This window comes from Mytilus trossulus, chromosome 3 (assembly GCF_036588685.1).
Source record: "Mytilus trossulus isolate FHL-02 chromosome 3, PNRI_Mtr1.1.1.hap1, whole genome shotgun sequence".
NCBI lineage: Eukaryota > Metazoa > Mollusca > Bivalvia > Mytilida > Mytilidae > Mytilus > Mytilus trossulus.
Genome location: NC_086375.1, coordinates 13,489,467 through 13,506,157, shown reverse-complemented (window position 1 = coordinate 13,506,157; position 16,691 = coordinate 13,489,467). Strand labels below are relative to the sequence as shown.

The 16,691-nt window shown below is 30.1% G+C and overlaps 1 protein-coding gene across 1 annotated transcript in view; it reads right to left on the bottom strand.

Moving 5' to 3' along the window:
• Positions 1 to 14,271, bottom strand: part of LOC134710196 (glutaminyl-peptide cyclotransferase-like) — a 35,946-nt gene extending 21,675 nt beyond the window's left edge. Inside the window, exon 1 of the mRNA XM_063570427.1 lies at positions 14,116 to 14,271. Coding sequence (XP_063426497.1) covers positions 14,116 to 14,163 — 48 coding nt within the window. The 5' untranslated portion in view covers positions 14,164 to 14,271. The remainder of the gene's footprint in view (positions 1 to 14,115) is intronic.
• Between the last annotated feature and the right edge of the window lie 2,420 nt (positions 14,272 to 16,691).

Below are 16,691 nucleotides of genomic sequence, written 5' to 3'. Positions count from 1 at the left end.
TTGCCACTCTCCAAATTTATCAAATTTGGTTTTCCATTTATAGGGAGAACATTGGTACTTTAAAAATACACATTTCCATCTACAGAAGTTAATCAGGACAAAGTACCGGTATATTGCTTTTCTTTGGTCATTATTGTTTTGTGTAGCTGTTATGTTGATGTATACACTGTGTTTCATTCCTTCTTTTCATATTGGCTTCTTAGAACAAAACATGATTGATAAGTTCTTTGACGAAAAAAATCCATCAACTTCAATTACAAACTTTCTAATATTTTACAGAAAATTAACGCTTTTTTTCCCCCCATCTTAATGAAATTAAAAAGACTAATTTACCATCTGAATGGAAATGTATAGACTTATTTATCTTTAAAAACACTAATATATCAATATAAATACTGCAGAAGGCATCCATTAGCTAATTGTTTCCCCTACAGCATTGAAATAATGAAAAGGGTAATTTCAAACTTATCAGCTTATAGGCTGTTTGATAGTATATGACATTTGGACGTTTCAAAGGACTCAAAGAAAAACATTAGAAGATTAATGCGCTGTCAATCCGCTGCCATTGAATAGAAAGGATAAACTCTGCTTATAATTCTTCCAGCGCCCGATGATGAAAGTGAATAAATATTCGATTAATTTCTTTTTAGCATAAGCTCATGTCTTTTTATCTTAAACAAAAAAGGGATTAAGAGTCCAAAAGTGTAGGAGTCTTTTATCCTTTCTAAAAAAATCTTTCTTTTATCCTTTCAAAAAAATCTTTCTTTTTGGCACAAACTTTGATCTTTTCATGAAAAAGAGGGATTAATTATTGACATTTCAGGCCATGCTAATTTGTGGGTGTCAATTGTCATTCTTTTCTAATATAAAATACAGTATAATTATACTTTCTCATTGATGTTATAAATCTTAATAAATACAATGGTTCTATATATATCAACACCTCAATGCATCATATGATATTTACTGATAAAATCTTTAAAAGTGGACAAAATATATTTTCCAAAGCATATATATATATATAATAATTTTGAGAATGGAAATGGGGAATGTGTCAAAGAGACAACAACTGGACCAAAGAGCAGAATATTATGTATATTATATATATTAATTTGCAATTCGATTAAAGTTGCTAATTGTTTTTCCTTGCTACATTAAATACATCCTACACACAGCTATGCTTTTGTTCTAAAGAAACAGATATTGCGTGTGAAGAAAAGACAAAAATAAACTGCAGTCTCTGTAATAAAATATTAGCTGCCACCAGAACATTTTAAGTCATTAGAAGGAACAGACTAACCAAATAACTTTTCAAATGTTAATTGAAGGATGGATTAATATCAATTCTTTGCTCCAATGGCAAGTCAAAAGAAAATAAAAATTTGTTGCTCAAATGGCAAGTAAAAATAGAGGCAGAGAAGAAACCAATAGAAACTTGTATGTTGAAGAAAGACCAACATTTATCATTGCAAAACAATAAAAGAAAGGTAACGGTACAAAACCTATAAAAATGTATGCATATGCTCAGGAAGGGTAGGCAGATCCTTAACCTTAAAGCATTATAACCAATCAATCAATTCTTATATTGGCTAAGTTCAGACTGTCAATCCAATGCTTAATTAAAGATGGCTGTCATTACTAAAGAAAATTTTATTGTATTGTCCTGGTTTTTTGCTGTGTTCACTTTTCACTCAAAATAAATTAATTTCACTACCGCATCAATCTGCCCAAGCAATAAAGGTAAGATAGTTAATGTGTTTTGTTCTTGTTATTTCATGACTTCAAAAAAGTACCTGTTATTTTCTTTTAACTGCATTCTATCTAATTCATTGCTAAGCAAAGTCTACTGTTTGATTAACCAACTTTTTTAAATGAACTTATTAACTGGTAAAAACATTCAAGCTTAGTTTCACATAAGACTTAACTGCCCAATAAATTTCTATTTCCAACTGCCTGTATTTGTTAATTATTTTTTCTCTGACATCTGAAGCAGTTTTATGTCACATTAAAAGCAACAATAGTACTTTCCTGTACATTCTAAATGTTTAAACACAACAAGTATTAAAGCTGATTTCCTAATGCATGCAGAGCAAGACTTTGGTTTGCTTACTTATTTTGTTTGTATTTTGTTCGATTGTAATTGGGATAACATCCAATCACATTTAGATATAATATATACAGGTTCAACTATGCCTATAAGTATTGTTTGAAGATGTCAATCTTCATAACAAAGTTTGAGTAAACATTTATACAAACAAAGCAACCAAAGTTTGACTCTACCAGCATTAAGAAATCAGCTGTAAAGTCCTCCCACACTATTAGGAATATTTGCTTTTTATAAATGGCACATTTTCAGCCAGGGGCTCTAAATCTCATTTCACTTAGTCTTCTATAAAATGTTCCATTCAAACAGTGGGATAATCTATTTTAATGGCATTGTCAACTTCGAAGATTACCTTTAATTTCGCTCTGCAGTTTGCAATTTTAAAGCATTGACATTAACCTTCAGCAAAACAACTGGTCACGATTAAGTGAAAGATTTTACCAGTGAGGAAGTGGAAGATTACACATAGGAATTTGTTGAATTGATTTACAATGAGAAAGGATTATGGCACTCTATCATTTGCAATCAAAAGCAATTAATTTCATTTATTTCTAAAACTGTTTCTAATTGACTTTTCAATAATAAAAAGATGTTCTTATTGATATCATTGACATTTCAACCATTTAGATATAAGCACCAACTATGCCTGATGGTAAACTTCAATTCACAGAAGTACTTTAATTACCATTTAGGCTTCTTATGAACCTTATTTATAAGAGTACCTTAAAAGTAAACCATATGAACTCATTGACCTTTTGTTTCACTGCATCTAAAGCACATCCAAGGTGAATCAGTTCTTATTGAATTTTCAGTGAATTCTAGTGATTGTGAGTGAATTTTCACTTTCCAGAAATAGCTAATACTTTCAAAGCATAGTCAAGATATAGTATTAAGTAAGAGATCCTTTTTGTGTTGCTAAATATTCATGTTTTCTATGCTTTAGTGACCAAGTTCATCAATGTTCTTTATTATTAGCATTACAGGGTCATTACACTTAGAGACTAGATTATATCTTAATAATTGTGTCTTTGTGGCTATATTTTTTTTATAGATTTGCGATTTAGAGGCTAGTTTATCTGTTTATAAGGGTGACTTAATAGAGGCTATATTTTATGTTTACAATGGTGACTTAGAGGCTACATTATATGTTTATAATTGTGACTTGAAGACTTAAGATTCCTTTTTTATAGTATTAAACACATCATAGATACCAGGATTAAAATTGTAAAAGCCAGAGGCTTGTTTGTAGTTATAAAAGACTTGTTACTTCTTTCACTATTTAATCAATATTTGAAACTTTCTTGCACATGTTTCAAAATGAGATTAACGTAACAGTACCCAAATTGCACTGAGTACATAAATTGCAAAATAAAGACTTTTGTATATATATCATCTGGGACTATTATACTAACACATATATAATAGTCCCAGGTATCATAGGTAAAATACATGTAACTATCAAAACAGGTGCAATTTGGGTACCCTCATGTTACCTTACATAACATAACATGTAAGAGTGATGTGTATTGATCATAAAGTAACATGTACATGTCACATGACCTACTAATATCAATCAGTCTAATAAACATGACAAAATCCAGTGATTAATGTAAAAACAATCTAATTAGGCGTAATTTGTTATATCATTCAATATATGTGAACAGAGACATATATATACAGATTCTTACATTGATACCAGTGGATTATCGGATTTATCCAATCGAGATAGTTAAATTATCAATTTTAAAGTCCGAGCCGCCTCGGCGAGGACTTTAAAATTTATAATTTAACTATCGAGATTGGATAAATCCGATAATCCACGAGTAACTATGTAAGAATCTGTTTCTCTAATGATTAAAAACATTTTCTTGTTTTGTAAATCGAAAAACCCCTTCGGGTGCCTTTCACATTGCACGAAGTTGTCAATTTCATTAACACCTGTTATAGCATATTTTGAATCATCCAGTTAGCTAAAAAGGTCATGACCCTTAAAATCATCCAATGATCTGTTGAGATCACAGTTAACCACACGTTGATTAAATTTTTTTATACAATGGGTTCGGAAAGGGATAAATTTCCATAGAATTAGAGAAACACATATATGTCTCTGATGTGAACCATTACACAGTTTCATTTTTTTTCATGGTTTTTTTACCAAAAAAACCTTTTAAAATAAACTCATAAATAAGGTCGTTAGTTGTCTCGTTTGAATTGTTTTACAGTGCATTTCGGGGACACTTATAGCTGACTTTTCTTTATGGGCTTTGCTCATTGTTGAAGGCCATATGGTGACCTATAGTTGTTAATTAAAGTGTCATTTTGGTCTCTTGTAGATAGTTGTCTCATTGGCAATCATACCACATCTTCTTTTTTTATATCATAATAGATACCCGGCCTAAAATTTTGTACCCCAGATGCACACTTTGTTTTAAAAAAGCTGTGATGCTTGAATTCAATAAATAATAATAATACTAAATAAAGAACGAAGACGGCTTTACTGTAAATTCAAAATTATTGAGTGCATTTAATATTGCCAATTTTGAAAAAAGACTGAAATGCGCGATTAGTTATTGCGAAATCAAAAAAATCTGCATAGAGTTGTATGTTTCATATATCAGAATGGGAGTTTTTCTTATTGTGTTACTCATTCAGTCCCATTATTTGCATTAATTTTAGATTTTATTGTAGTATTGAGAATCCAAAATTCCGAAAGATAAACAATCAGTGAAACAGAAATGAAAAGCTAATAAATCTCTCTTATTTGCATAAAACAATAGAACCCAGACTCATTTGTCATGTGATCTACATGTGACCTTATACATGTAATATTTCAGCCATCTTTAATCATCAATGTTATAATAATTGTAGTTATAGAGCAAACACTTCTAAAGGGGATATAAAAATGAAAAAAACTATGTTTCAACTTTAGTTAAATAATAGTAAATGACATGCCTCCATTAATTATGTATCAAAAGATACTGGCGGGTTTGAAGTGACTTCTGTTATGTAAACACAACTTTTATTTTTATATAAGCTTTAAAATGAACTTTTAATATAAAAACAATGTTCTTTGACTAAGATGAGCACAACACAAGGAATTTACTACATGTACAAAAATTAAAACAAACACTTGTTCATCATTTTAAAAGAGGTAGATTATGAAAGATTTTGTTCTCGAGAAAGGACCAGTTTTAGCTCCTTCAGAAAATAACCAATGAGGTTTCTAAATTTAGTAGGATTGAAATACAAGGACAGATTCTAATAATTTAAGAGGGGGTCTTTCAGTAATTTGAAAGGACAAGGTACGATAAGGACTGTTTTTGGCCCCCCCCTATTTACACATTTTTCAAATTCTGTTTTGGAAAGCTACTTATATGTTAAAACATATCCTGAGGTTTGAAGTTTGTTTGGATGATTTCAAAAGCACTAATTTTCGAAACTGGGTGAGATGAGTGGGGTTAACTTTCTGTTATTTTTCAACCAGATGCTCCGCAGGGCGTAGCTTTATACGACCGCAGAGGTTGAACCCTGAACGGTTGGGGCAAGTATGGACACAACATGCAAGCTGGATTCAGCTCTAAATTTGGATTGTGATTAAATAGTTGACACAGCATAGGTTTCTGACACAGAATGAATGTGATCTAATGAACTTAAAATTTTTGTTTTCTCTTAGAGCAATTCAGTATGCTGATGAATATTAATCCTCTCAAAAAAATGTTTGAAGAAATTTTCATTTAATTTATGAAATTTCATTTCAAATGAGAAAATTGAACCCAATTTTTTTAATCACATCCCCCTTTCCCTTATTCCAAATTAATCTCAATTAAATTTCTAATGGAGTTTGCAACAATAACTACTCATTTAAATACATCATAAAATATTAAGATGTAAAAAAAATGCTTGTTATCACTGAATGGTAAAGATTATTTTAATTTATCAGTTGGTAGTAAAAAGTGAATATACATTGTATATAACAAAGATTTGAGTTGATTCTGGACAAAGAAAGATAACTCCAATTAAAAAAAAATATTGCTATTTCACAATATTGTGCAATTAGATATTTCTTGCTTACTATTCTGGACAAAGAAAGATAACTCTAATTAAAAAAAAATATTGCTATTTCACAATATTGTGCAATTAGATATTTCTTGCCATTGTGCAATACTGTGCAATTGAAAAGACTTGCTATTGCACAATACTTAATATAATATTTTAGATCCTGATTTGGACCAACTTTAAAAACTGGGCCCATAATCAAAAATCTAAGTACATGTTTGGATTCAGCATATCAAAGAACCCCAAGATTTCAATTTTTGTTAAAATCAAACTAAGTTTAATTTTGGACCCTTTGGACTTTAATGTAGACCAATTTGAAAACAGGACCAAAAATGAAGAATCTACATACACAGTTATATTTGGCATATCAAAGAACCCCATTTATTCAATTTGTAATGAAATCAAACAATGTTTAATTTTGGACCCCGATTTGGACCAACTTGAAAACTGGGCCAATAATCAAGAATCTAAATACATTTTTAGATTCAGCATATCAAAGAACCCAACCGATTAATTTTTTGTCAAAATCAAACTAAGTTTAATTTTGGACCCTTTGGACCTTAATGTAGACCAATTTGAAAATGGGACCAAAAATTAAGAATCTACATACACAGTTAGATTCCGCATATCAAAGAACCCCAATTATTCAATTCTTGATGAAATCAAACAAAGTTTAATTTTGGACCCTTTGGGCCCCTTTTTCCTAAACTGTTAGGACCAAAACTCCCAAAATCACTACAAACCTTCCTTTTATGGTCATAAACCTTGTGTTTAAATTTCAAAGATTTCTATTTACTTATACTAAAGTTATGGTGCGAAAACCAAGAAAAATGCTTATTTGGGTCCCTTTTTGGCCCCTAATTCCTAAACTGTTGGGACCAAAACTCCCAAAATCAACACCAACCTTACTTTTGTGGTCATAAACATTGTGTATAAATTTCATTGATTTCTATTAAGTTAAACTAAAGTTATTGTGTGAAAACCAAGAATAATGCTTATTTGGGCCCTTTTTTGGCCCCTAATTCCTAAACTGTTGAAACTAAAACTCCCAAAATCAATACCAACCTTTCTTTTGTGGTCATACACCTTGTGTCAAAATTTCATAGATTTCTATTAACTTAAACTAAAGTTATAGCGCGAAAACCAAGAAAATGCTTTTTTGGGCCCTTTTTGGCCCCTAATTCCTAAAATGTTGGGACCAAAACTCCCAAAATCAATACCAACCTTTCTTTTGTGGTTATAAACCTTGTGTTAAAATTTCATAGATTTCCATTCACTTTTACTAAAGTTAGAGTGCGAAAACTAAAAGTATTCGGACGACGACGACGACGACGACGACGACGCCAACGTGATAGCAATATACGACGAAAATTTTTTCAAAATTTGCGGTCGTATAAAAAGTATAATTATTAGTCATATTGCAGGTGATTTTACAACAAGTTTTTATTTTTTAGTGCCTGAGCCAACGTGACCCAGGAATTTTTTTATTCCAATACCAGGAGAACGTTTTATTCTGTCTAAATCGCCTTGATTTTTTGTGGGTCACGCAGGCGCACGGTATTAAATCTAAGAAGTAATGGCCAAAAATCGCTATTTTTCCTTCTTTTGACGTTTTTGATGCCCTTTAACCCCCTAACCTCATCCATTTTCTGGAATCAATGGTTTTGAAGTTCATCCAAACAAACTTCAAACCTTAGGGAATATTCTATCCTGAGTAGCTTTCCAAAACAAAATTTATAAAATGAGAAAATAGGGGGGCCAAAAACAGGCCTTATTGCACCTAGTCCTTTAATGTTTATGGCAAAGCATGATAAAATAATACTTAATGGCACCTTGGCATGAATTACTATATATGTTTGATGTGGTTCAAAAGTGTTTCATGTTTCTCTTTTTTTAATGTGTATTAGACTGATGGTTTTCCTGTTTGAATGGTTTTACACTATTCATTTTTTGGGGCCCTTTATAGCTTGCTGCTCGGTTTGAGCCAATAAGGCTTCATGTTGAAGATAGTTTGATCTATAATTGTGAACTTTTACAAACTGTGACTTGGATGAAGAATTTTCTTATAAGCACTCATACCACATCTTCATATATATCTGTTGTGTATGTACTCCAATATCACTGTAACAATATTTACCAGTAATTATGTTTTGCTTATCAAGGCAATTTCTTTTAATGTGAATCAAATCTTATTGACGGGACTATAATGCCTGAATTAGGTCTCTTGCGACAGGAACTATAATGCCTGAATTAGGTCTCTTGCGAAAGGAACTATAATGCCTGAATTAGGTCTCTTGCGACAGGAACTATAATGCCTGAATAAGGTCTCTTTGTCTATATAAAATACTCTCATGAATAAAAGAGATTTACAGTACATTGCAACTTAATTACATATATATATTGAACAATGTCAAGAATCTTTATATGACTGATTATTGAGTGTCCTAATGAGGTTTCCAGAATAGTAGAGAATAATTGGTACTAAAAAATAAAGAAATAGAATAATGGGGTGCTAAATTTTAAAGAATAATGGGGTAGAAAAATTAAAGAAAAGTTGACACTTTACATCATATTAACTTTGATTTTCACATCATATTAACTTTGATTTTCACATCATATATTAACTTTGATTTTCACATCATATATTAACTTTGATTTTCACATCATATATTAACTTAACTTTGATTTTCACATCATATATTAACTTTGATTTTCACATCATATTAACTTTGATTATCACATCATATTAACTTTGATTTTCACATCATATTAACTTTGATTTTCACATCATATATTAACTTTGATTTTCACATCATATATTAACTTTGATTTTCACATCATATATTAACTTAACTTTGATTTTCACATCATATATTAACTTTGATTTTCACATCATATATTAACTTTGATTTTCACATCATATATTAACTTTGATTTTCACATCATATATTAACTTTGATTTTCACATCATATATTAACTTTGATTTTCACATCATATATTAACTTTGATTTTCACATCATATTAACTTTGACTTTCACATCATATTAACTTTGATTTTAACATCATGTTGAAGACAATGGTACCTCACATATCTTTTGGTTTATTTTCTATTCGGTTGCAAACCTTCTCTATACACCCTGAAGAACTTATCATGATGAAATATATGCTATAGATTCAGAAATTTTGCTTGCAATTATTTTTGCGATTTTAAACAAATAACAAAAATGCAAGTTTTACTATTTCAGTAATTGTTTCATACAAATATTGCTATCTTAGATAAAATGCCATGTTTTCATTTTCGTAAAATCTTTCCTGTGGCAATATTGATTGTAACGAAAGAATCTTGATTTTTTTTTAAATTTGCAGTCTTATCGATGTTACTCCAGGATATAAGGTTAATTCAAAATTAGGAAGGATTTCAATAATTTAGAAAAAAGTGGAGTCTTTCAGCAATTTGCAATATAAACTGTGGTAAAAGCATTATGAATGCATGATATTCAACAACATTTAATGGCATCATGGTTTTCAAATAACCATATACACACTGACAGTGAAAGTGTTGAATAAAATTATTTGAACCTGACATACCAAAAGCAAGCTATAGTCTTACTGACTATCATTTTCATAGAAACACTAAATCAATAGCGTTTTTTTAAAGCTAAGCTCGTAAAAAGAATTCTCTGTCAACTGAAGACACCTAACATGATTTAAACACCATTATCCCTTCATCAAAATCTGGATGAGTTATAAACAATCGGTAATGACAAAACCCTGCATTTTTTCCCGTAAAATAATCCTTTACGAAAATGTTGAATAAGGAATAGATCGTTTCATATGCAAAAACATGAATGTAATTTACAAACCAATGACAGTCTAAGCCACTAGCATTAATATCAATTATTTTCATATCAAAGACGTGATAAGATTATTTCTCTAGTTACAGTTAATTATCAAAAATACTATTAATGAAAAAATTGGGAACTAATTAATTTTTTCCTGACCCAATGATCAATACTAGTAAAAGATAAGAAGACTGTTTCTTATCTCGGAAACCTAATAGGAACTCCTAATCACGTAGTATCGGACATGACTTGTCTTTTACTGTTTATTTATTTCTCTTGTTTTTTAATCATCCTTGATGGGAAATGTGATACAATAAACCGATAGTAACAATTACAACTTTTAATTCTCCTATCTTATACATTACAGAGGTGTTTTATCGTGGGAATATAAAATCCATATTTTCTCTATATGTTTTACCACATTAGGGAAATGCTATAGTAAATAGAGAAGTTTTTGTGGTTGTTGTATAATGTATTTTGTAGTGACATTTTATCAATGAAAAGCAAATATGAAATAAAACACAAAATATATTGTGCTTGACAAATTTTACAAATACTGAAATTATTCTAGTACAGTCTGGTATCTGAAAAGCAAAGTATCATTTCACACTGTACAAAAATCAAGAGAACAATGATAGCACTGAACAAAAGTTTCACTTGTTTAAATTTTTGTCTAAAATTAAATTAGGGTGTCAAAAGACATTTTTTCTTCAGCTTTATTAATAATATGTGAGGTTCTATCTGTTTTTAAAAGAGAATGATAGGCAAAAAGCACAGAATAAACAAATAAATGTTAATAGAATCAAATAGACATTTTTTCAAAGCAAAATACTCTCCAAAGTACATTACCCAAAATAGACCTTGAACAAAAATATAAATCATTATTAAATGTGTGTTAAGGGAAGTTATATACTTGGTTTTTGTTTTATTTTGCTCCATTTTTATACCTTCATGATTTTTAGTATATGTGAAAAGCAGACTTTCTCTTATGGTTTACCAGTAGCAACCGAATGGTGGATACTTCCAGGATGACAGATAATGAATACAGACCTGTCAACTTTATATGGCCATTTATGGTTGGGCAGTGTTCTCTCCAGGGCCTTTAAGCATCATGGTAATGTGATGCTATCTGTAATAATTTCCTTTTAATCAGGATGCTATTTGAAAGTTGTTGGGAGAACACTTTGGGTGGTATCCTCCATGAGAGATGTTGAAATAATTTTGAAAATCTTTTACGAAAATATAAGGGGAGCATAGGATCCTCTTTAGCTTAAAATTCCCCATAGATATATTTCAAAAGTTGCAGGTATGTAAAAAGCAAAGATAAGGAAACATTCAACAAGAATACTTTGAATTAACTTAATATCTCCATGATCTAGGCAGACTTAATAAAACATAACTGGTTAAACCACAGGCACTTGTTTCAGAAATATGTTTCCCTATATTGGAACTAAAATTTATGAGACAAGTGCCTGTGGATCAAACAAGATAATGTAATAATTTTTTCTTTTCATGTATTCCATTATAGATCTATGCGTCTTTATCATATTTATAAATGTCAATGTCTGATAATTTGCTTAATTACTCCATATACTCTACATCATAGTGAAAATAAAAATGGCTATATTGAAATGAAATCCAATTATCAAATAACATAAAGCATATGGCATATTAACTGTCTTGAAATCAGATAAGAGATTTATTAAACCATGTAAACTTATGCCTATTTTTATTCTTTTATAAATATATATAGACGTTTACATGTATATATGTCACAATTCAGCAATAGTTCTAAATTTAACTTGAATGCTTAAAATACCAATAGAAAGTACTCTAGCTTATAAGCTAACACTTGATTATATTTCATTGTACTGTTATAAATCCCTATCATGCCTATATTGACTTAGTCAGCAAGTTTATTTTGTAAATTCTAATGTGACTTTAAATGTTATAATGGTCCTAATGGTATTGCCATTTAATGTAAATTTCATCCAGCAAAAAAATATTGTATACTGTTTAAATATACATATATGTATATATGTGAATTACATTTACATATTTTTTTTTACAAAAAAACATGTGGTTCTGCATGTTGAAATGTATGATGGTTTAATGGAGGGGGGTTTTAAACAGGGGGGGGGGGATATTTGAAAAATTGAAAATTAATTGATGCCTATGATTTTGAAGTACAGGAAATATTGCTTTAAATGAACATTCTTATTATATTAACATACTATGATCTATCAGTCATATTTTTGTATGAATTTCTAAATTTACTATATCAATTGGTAAAAACAGTAGTTTGAATATTTAAAGAGAATTTAATTATTCAATACTGCTTTCAATTTTATTTTTCACCACCATAGTTAAAAGTGCAGTAAAAGAAAAACTCTTTTCAGAAAGTACTACAAAATATTTTATGCCATCAAAATAATAGATTGATTAATAAATGTTTGCTTTACACCACCTGGGTAAAACATGTCAAAAAGCCATATAATGGTAATGTTTGCTCTCTAAGAGAAAGCTGCATATTCTCCATAAGTATCGCCCTGACTTACATTACAATTATGTTGACTGATCAAATTTAACTGAACTGTATAGATATGATGCCTGTAGGCTAAAGAGTTATGACCATTTATTGTTCATTTATAACAAAATATTGCTGTCACACAATGACTGTTATTGGTAATCAATTCATTTCAAAGATTATTTTCTTTTTGCCTTGGACAAATTTAATGTACCAATCTACCCTCTGAAGATTGGCAAACCTTTGCAATTATTCAAATTGTAGCTATATAAAAGATTTTTATATATTTAGATTGATACAAAGTATTCCTTTGAGTTGCAATGAATGAAAACTTTAAAATGAGTTGTATGATTAGAAAATTTCATGAGAGAAGAAGCAACAGATAAAAATTAAGCCTTTGCATAATTTTTTTTTAAATTTCAATTTCAATTTTTAACACATCATGGAACATTCATTATGCTTAATTGCTGCAATTGAATCCATATACTAAAAAGACTCCAGTGTCACTTATAAGACTTATATTATATTAATAAAAATGGCTTTTTCACTTAACCATGTTGTGTAGATTTTTAATCTTAGTAAGTGTGTTTCATTAAGTAAACATTGTAAATGTCCTTAAAATAGTCTCAAATAACACCTTACAAATTTATTGAAATGTTACATTAAAAATGTAGATTTGGATAACATCCAAAGTGCAACATGGACATTTTGTTACAAATATTTTTTTCCTATAATTATTTCAATAATTATGTTTTGTTGTAACAAAAAGATGAAAAGTGTTTAATTATGTTAATTCAAGACTTGATTTTTACAACATAATGTGGATTGACACAGAATTAGATGTGATATTGTTTAATTGATCATAAATGAAATTCCAAACATATAATATAAAAAAGAAGATGTGGTATGATTGCCAATAAGACAACTATCCACAAAAGACCAAAATGACACAAACATTAACAATTATAGGTCACTGTACCGCCTTCAACAAAGAGCAATCTATATACATTAAAAAAACTCTTGGTTTTGGATAGAAGTACACAAACAATTCACATGGTCCAAAAAATGATGATGTCTTTAAACAGCTATTTTTAAAAAAAATCTTTTAGAAAAAAAAATAGCCTTTCAAGACAACATTTATAAAAGAAAAGAAAGTAAAATGCTTCACAAGGAAATAATATCCAAATAAACACTTAATCCTTTATATGAAATATAGTGAAAATTCATGCCAAAATATATGACTTGAATAAATGTCAGGTAAACAAGGATTTGTATATTTGTACCTGCTTTACAAACCCTTCAAATAACAGCTTAAAAATCTTGAAATTTATTGGTAAAGAACAGTACTAAATAATAAGTTTGTCCATTTTCTTGTCACTTTACACATTGATAGATTTTTTTAAACTAACCCATAAAGATGAAACAAAATATTTAATTTCACTAATGAGAATGTTTTCTTTACCTTTTCCTTGTTACTACAAGAAATATGTCGTTGCAATCAGTTTGATGACGTGACACACTTTCTTAACAGTAACAGATTTGTCATTGCATATTTGTGTACAAGCAAAAAAAGTTAAAAACTTACAATTGAGAAATAAAAGAACACAAATATTCCTGCTTGTATCTTCAGCATGCTTCTTTATTGATCTGTTGTAGTTGACTGTCATCTAAGCCAAACCCTCCAACATTATTTGTACTTTCATAATCTGATAAGCGTAGAGAAGTACCGAATGTCCTTTAATTTGATTGGTCGGTGAACTTCTATTTATAACTCAGCAGATTTTTCTCTGTGATGTATTTGTCATGTTTCATGCTTCAGTATTGCTTATTTGAATTATTGGTTTTATGGAAGAAACGTATCGTTTTTATGTAGTTTAGATAAGATATATTAGTTTAAGGACAAATAAATTGCAAAAAAAATAATCTTAAAAATCAGGCTTTGAGTAAAAAAATTGAAAAAGGGGAGGCGGGGAGGGGCGTTTACTGAATTCATAATGGTAAATTGGTCGTTTTTTAAAACTGGTATAGATTTGAACATTTAATTACCGACCGGATTCAGATGCAGATAAATTCACAACCAGCAGTTTCTATAATACAGAATTAATTATCTTATTCCTATTTAACAAGTGTGGACACAGATGAGTGTGGATAGTATGTTTGGATGTTTGACAGTGTCTTATGACAAAAGGAGTTCTATGTTTTTCCTTTATGGTGTTATTTTTTTGTCTATCTGATGAGTTAAGCCTTTTTTAACTGATTTTTATAGTTTGTTCTTATGTTGTAGGGGTCCCAGGTTAGGGGGAGGCTTGGGATCCCACTAACATGTTTAACCCCGCCACATTATTTTTGTATGTGCCTGTCCCAAGTCAGGATCCTGTAATTCAGTGGTTGTCATTTGTTTATGTGTTACATATTTGTTTTTCGTTCATTTTTTTACATAAATGAGGCCATTAGTTTTCTCGCTTGAATTGTTTTACATTGTCTTATCGGGGCCTTTTATAGCTGACTATAAATGCGGTATGGGCTTTGCTCATTATTGAAGGCCGTACGGTGACCTATAACTGTTAATGTTTGTGTCATTTTGGTCTTTTGTGGATAGTTGTCTCATTGGCAATCATACCACATCTTCTTTTTTATATTATTAACTGTGTTGCACGGTGACAACCAACCTGAGCATTAGAACTGTTATTTATTTAATTTTTTTTTTATGTTCATGACAGGCATGGAGGAGACAGTAATAACACTAGTTACCGAATGATTATGATAGAATATGTTCTACGTCTTTGATTTTGGATACATTTTGTATCTAGGAGAGCAACACATAATAGATTAATATTTTCACACGGTTTTTTTCTATATGGGAGGTGATATCTAGATTTGAGAACATGATATAAGGAGCCTGTAATTCCTATTTAATAAAAGTAATATCTCCCATCCAAAAGACTTAGAGAGACCAACTTTGAGATACCAGAGGGACTTTGAAATATTTTATTAACATCTTTTAAACATTTTTGAACAAAATAATTATTCTTATATATCTATTAAGTTAAAATATGATAAATATGCCCAATAGTATTATATACCGTGAAGCCAAAGGCTTATAAATGGAAACTACCCATAGTAAAGTTTATATATACAAATCAATTAAATTCAACAATTTTTTTTTTTTTTTTATTTTTGTAATAGGAAAATTATCTTCTTTTAGGTAAAGAACATTTCAGAAAATAACTATGTATATCTGCCTATGAGCAGAAATTCTTAAACATATAAAGACAGGTTTTACTTTCAGTATCACATTTATATATAAACATAACATGTTTAAGGATTCATGACAAATTGAGTCAAGATCAGATGTATCATAGCTGCCAGACTGACGCGTTCAAATTTCAATCATTCCACACACCAAATATAGCTGACCTTTTAAAACAAGTATGAAAAACCTACTAAAGTACAAACACTTAGCATATTCTAGAATATAAAGCTTTATACAAATTGTTCACACAGCAGCTGGATAGTAGTCCGTATGTGTCCGGAATTCTGCGACTTCTGCGACTTTCGTCACATGCGCAGCATAGTTATGTTAATCAATATCATGTCCGCCTCTTTATATGTATTCTCCTAATGTAAATTGTTGATATCATGATTGGTACTCAGAATAACAAGCTAGGGTATGTTGTGAAATTCTTTCAAATCTTCGATCGTCACTAGGCTTTACAATGAATTCATGTCATATTGTAGCTGAATTTAGTTTGATGTATGATGGTCAATCGGATCACATATTGTTACTTAATTGTATATGTTTTCTTATAACAAGATTGAGAATGGAAATGGGGAATGTGTCAAAGCGAAAACAACCCGACCATAGATCAGACAACAGCCAAAGAACACCAATAGGTCTTCGATGTAGCGAGATATGATGCTTTTCTACGCATTGGTCTCTGCTGTTAATCATTTATCATCTTGTAAATGTGTGTTTGTTGATATATATATATATATATAATTCCTACAAGCAGGTAACACCTCCCGAAACGAAGCTTATTTTTATAAGCTAGAGTTAGAGGAGGGGATAAGGTCTCTGCACAATGCTAGGCGGTGTTGTCGTAGAAGTTAGGAAAAAAAGTACAGGTTCCAGCCCCGGCGCCGGGGAGGAAGTTACGAATC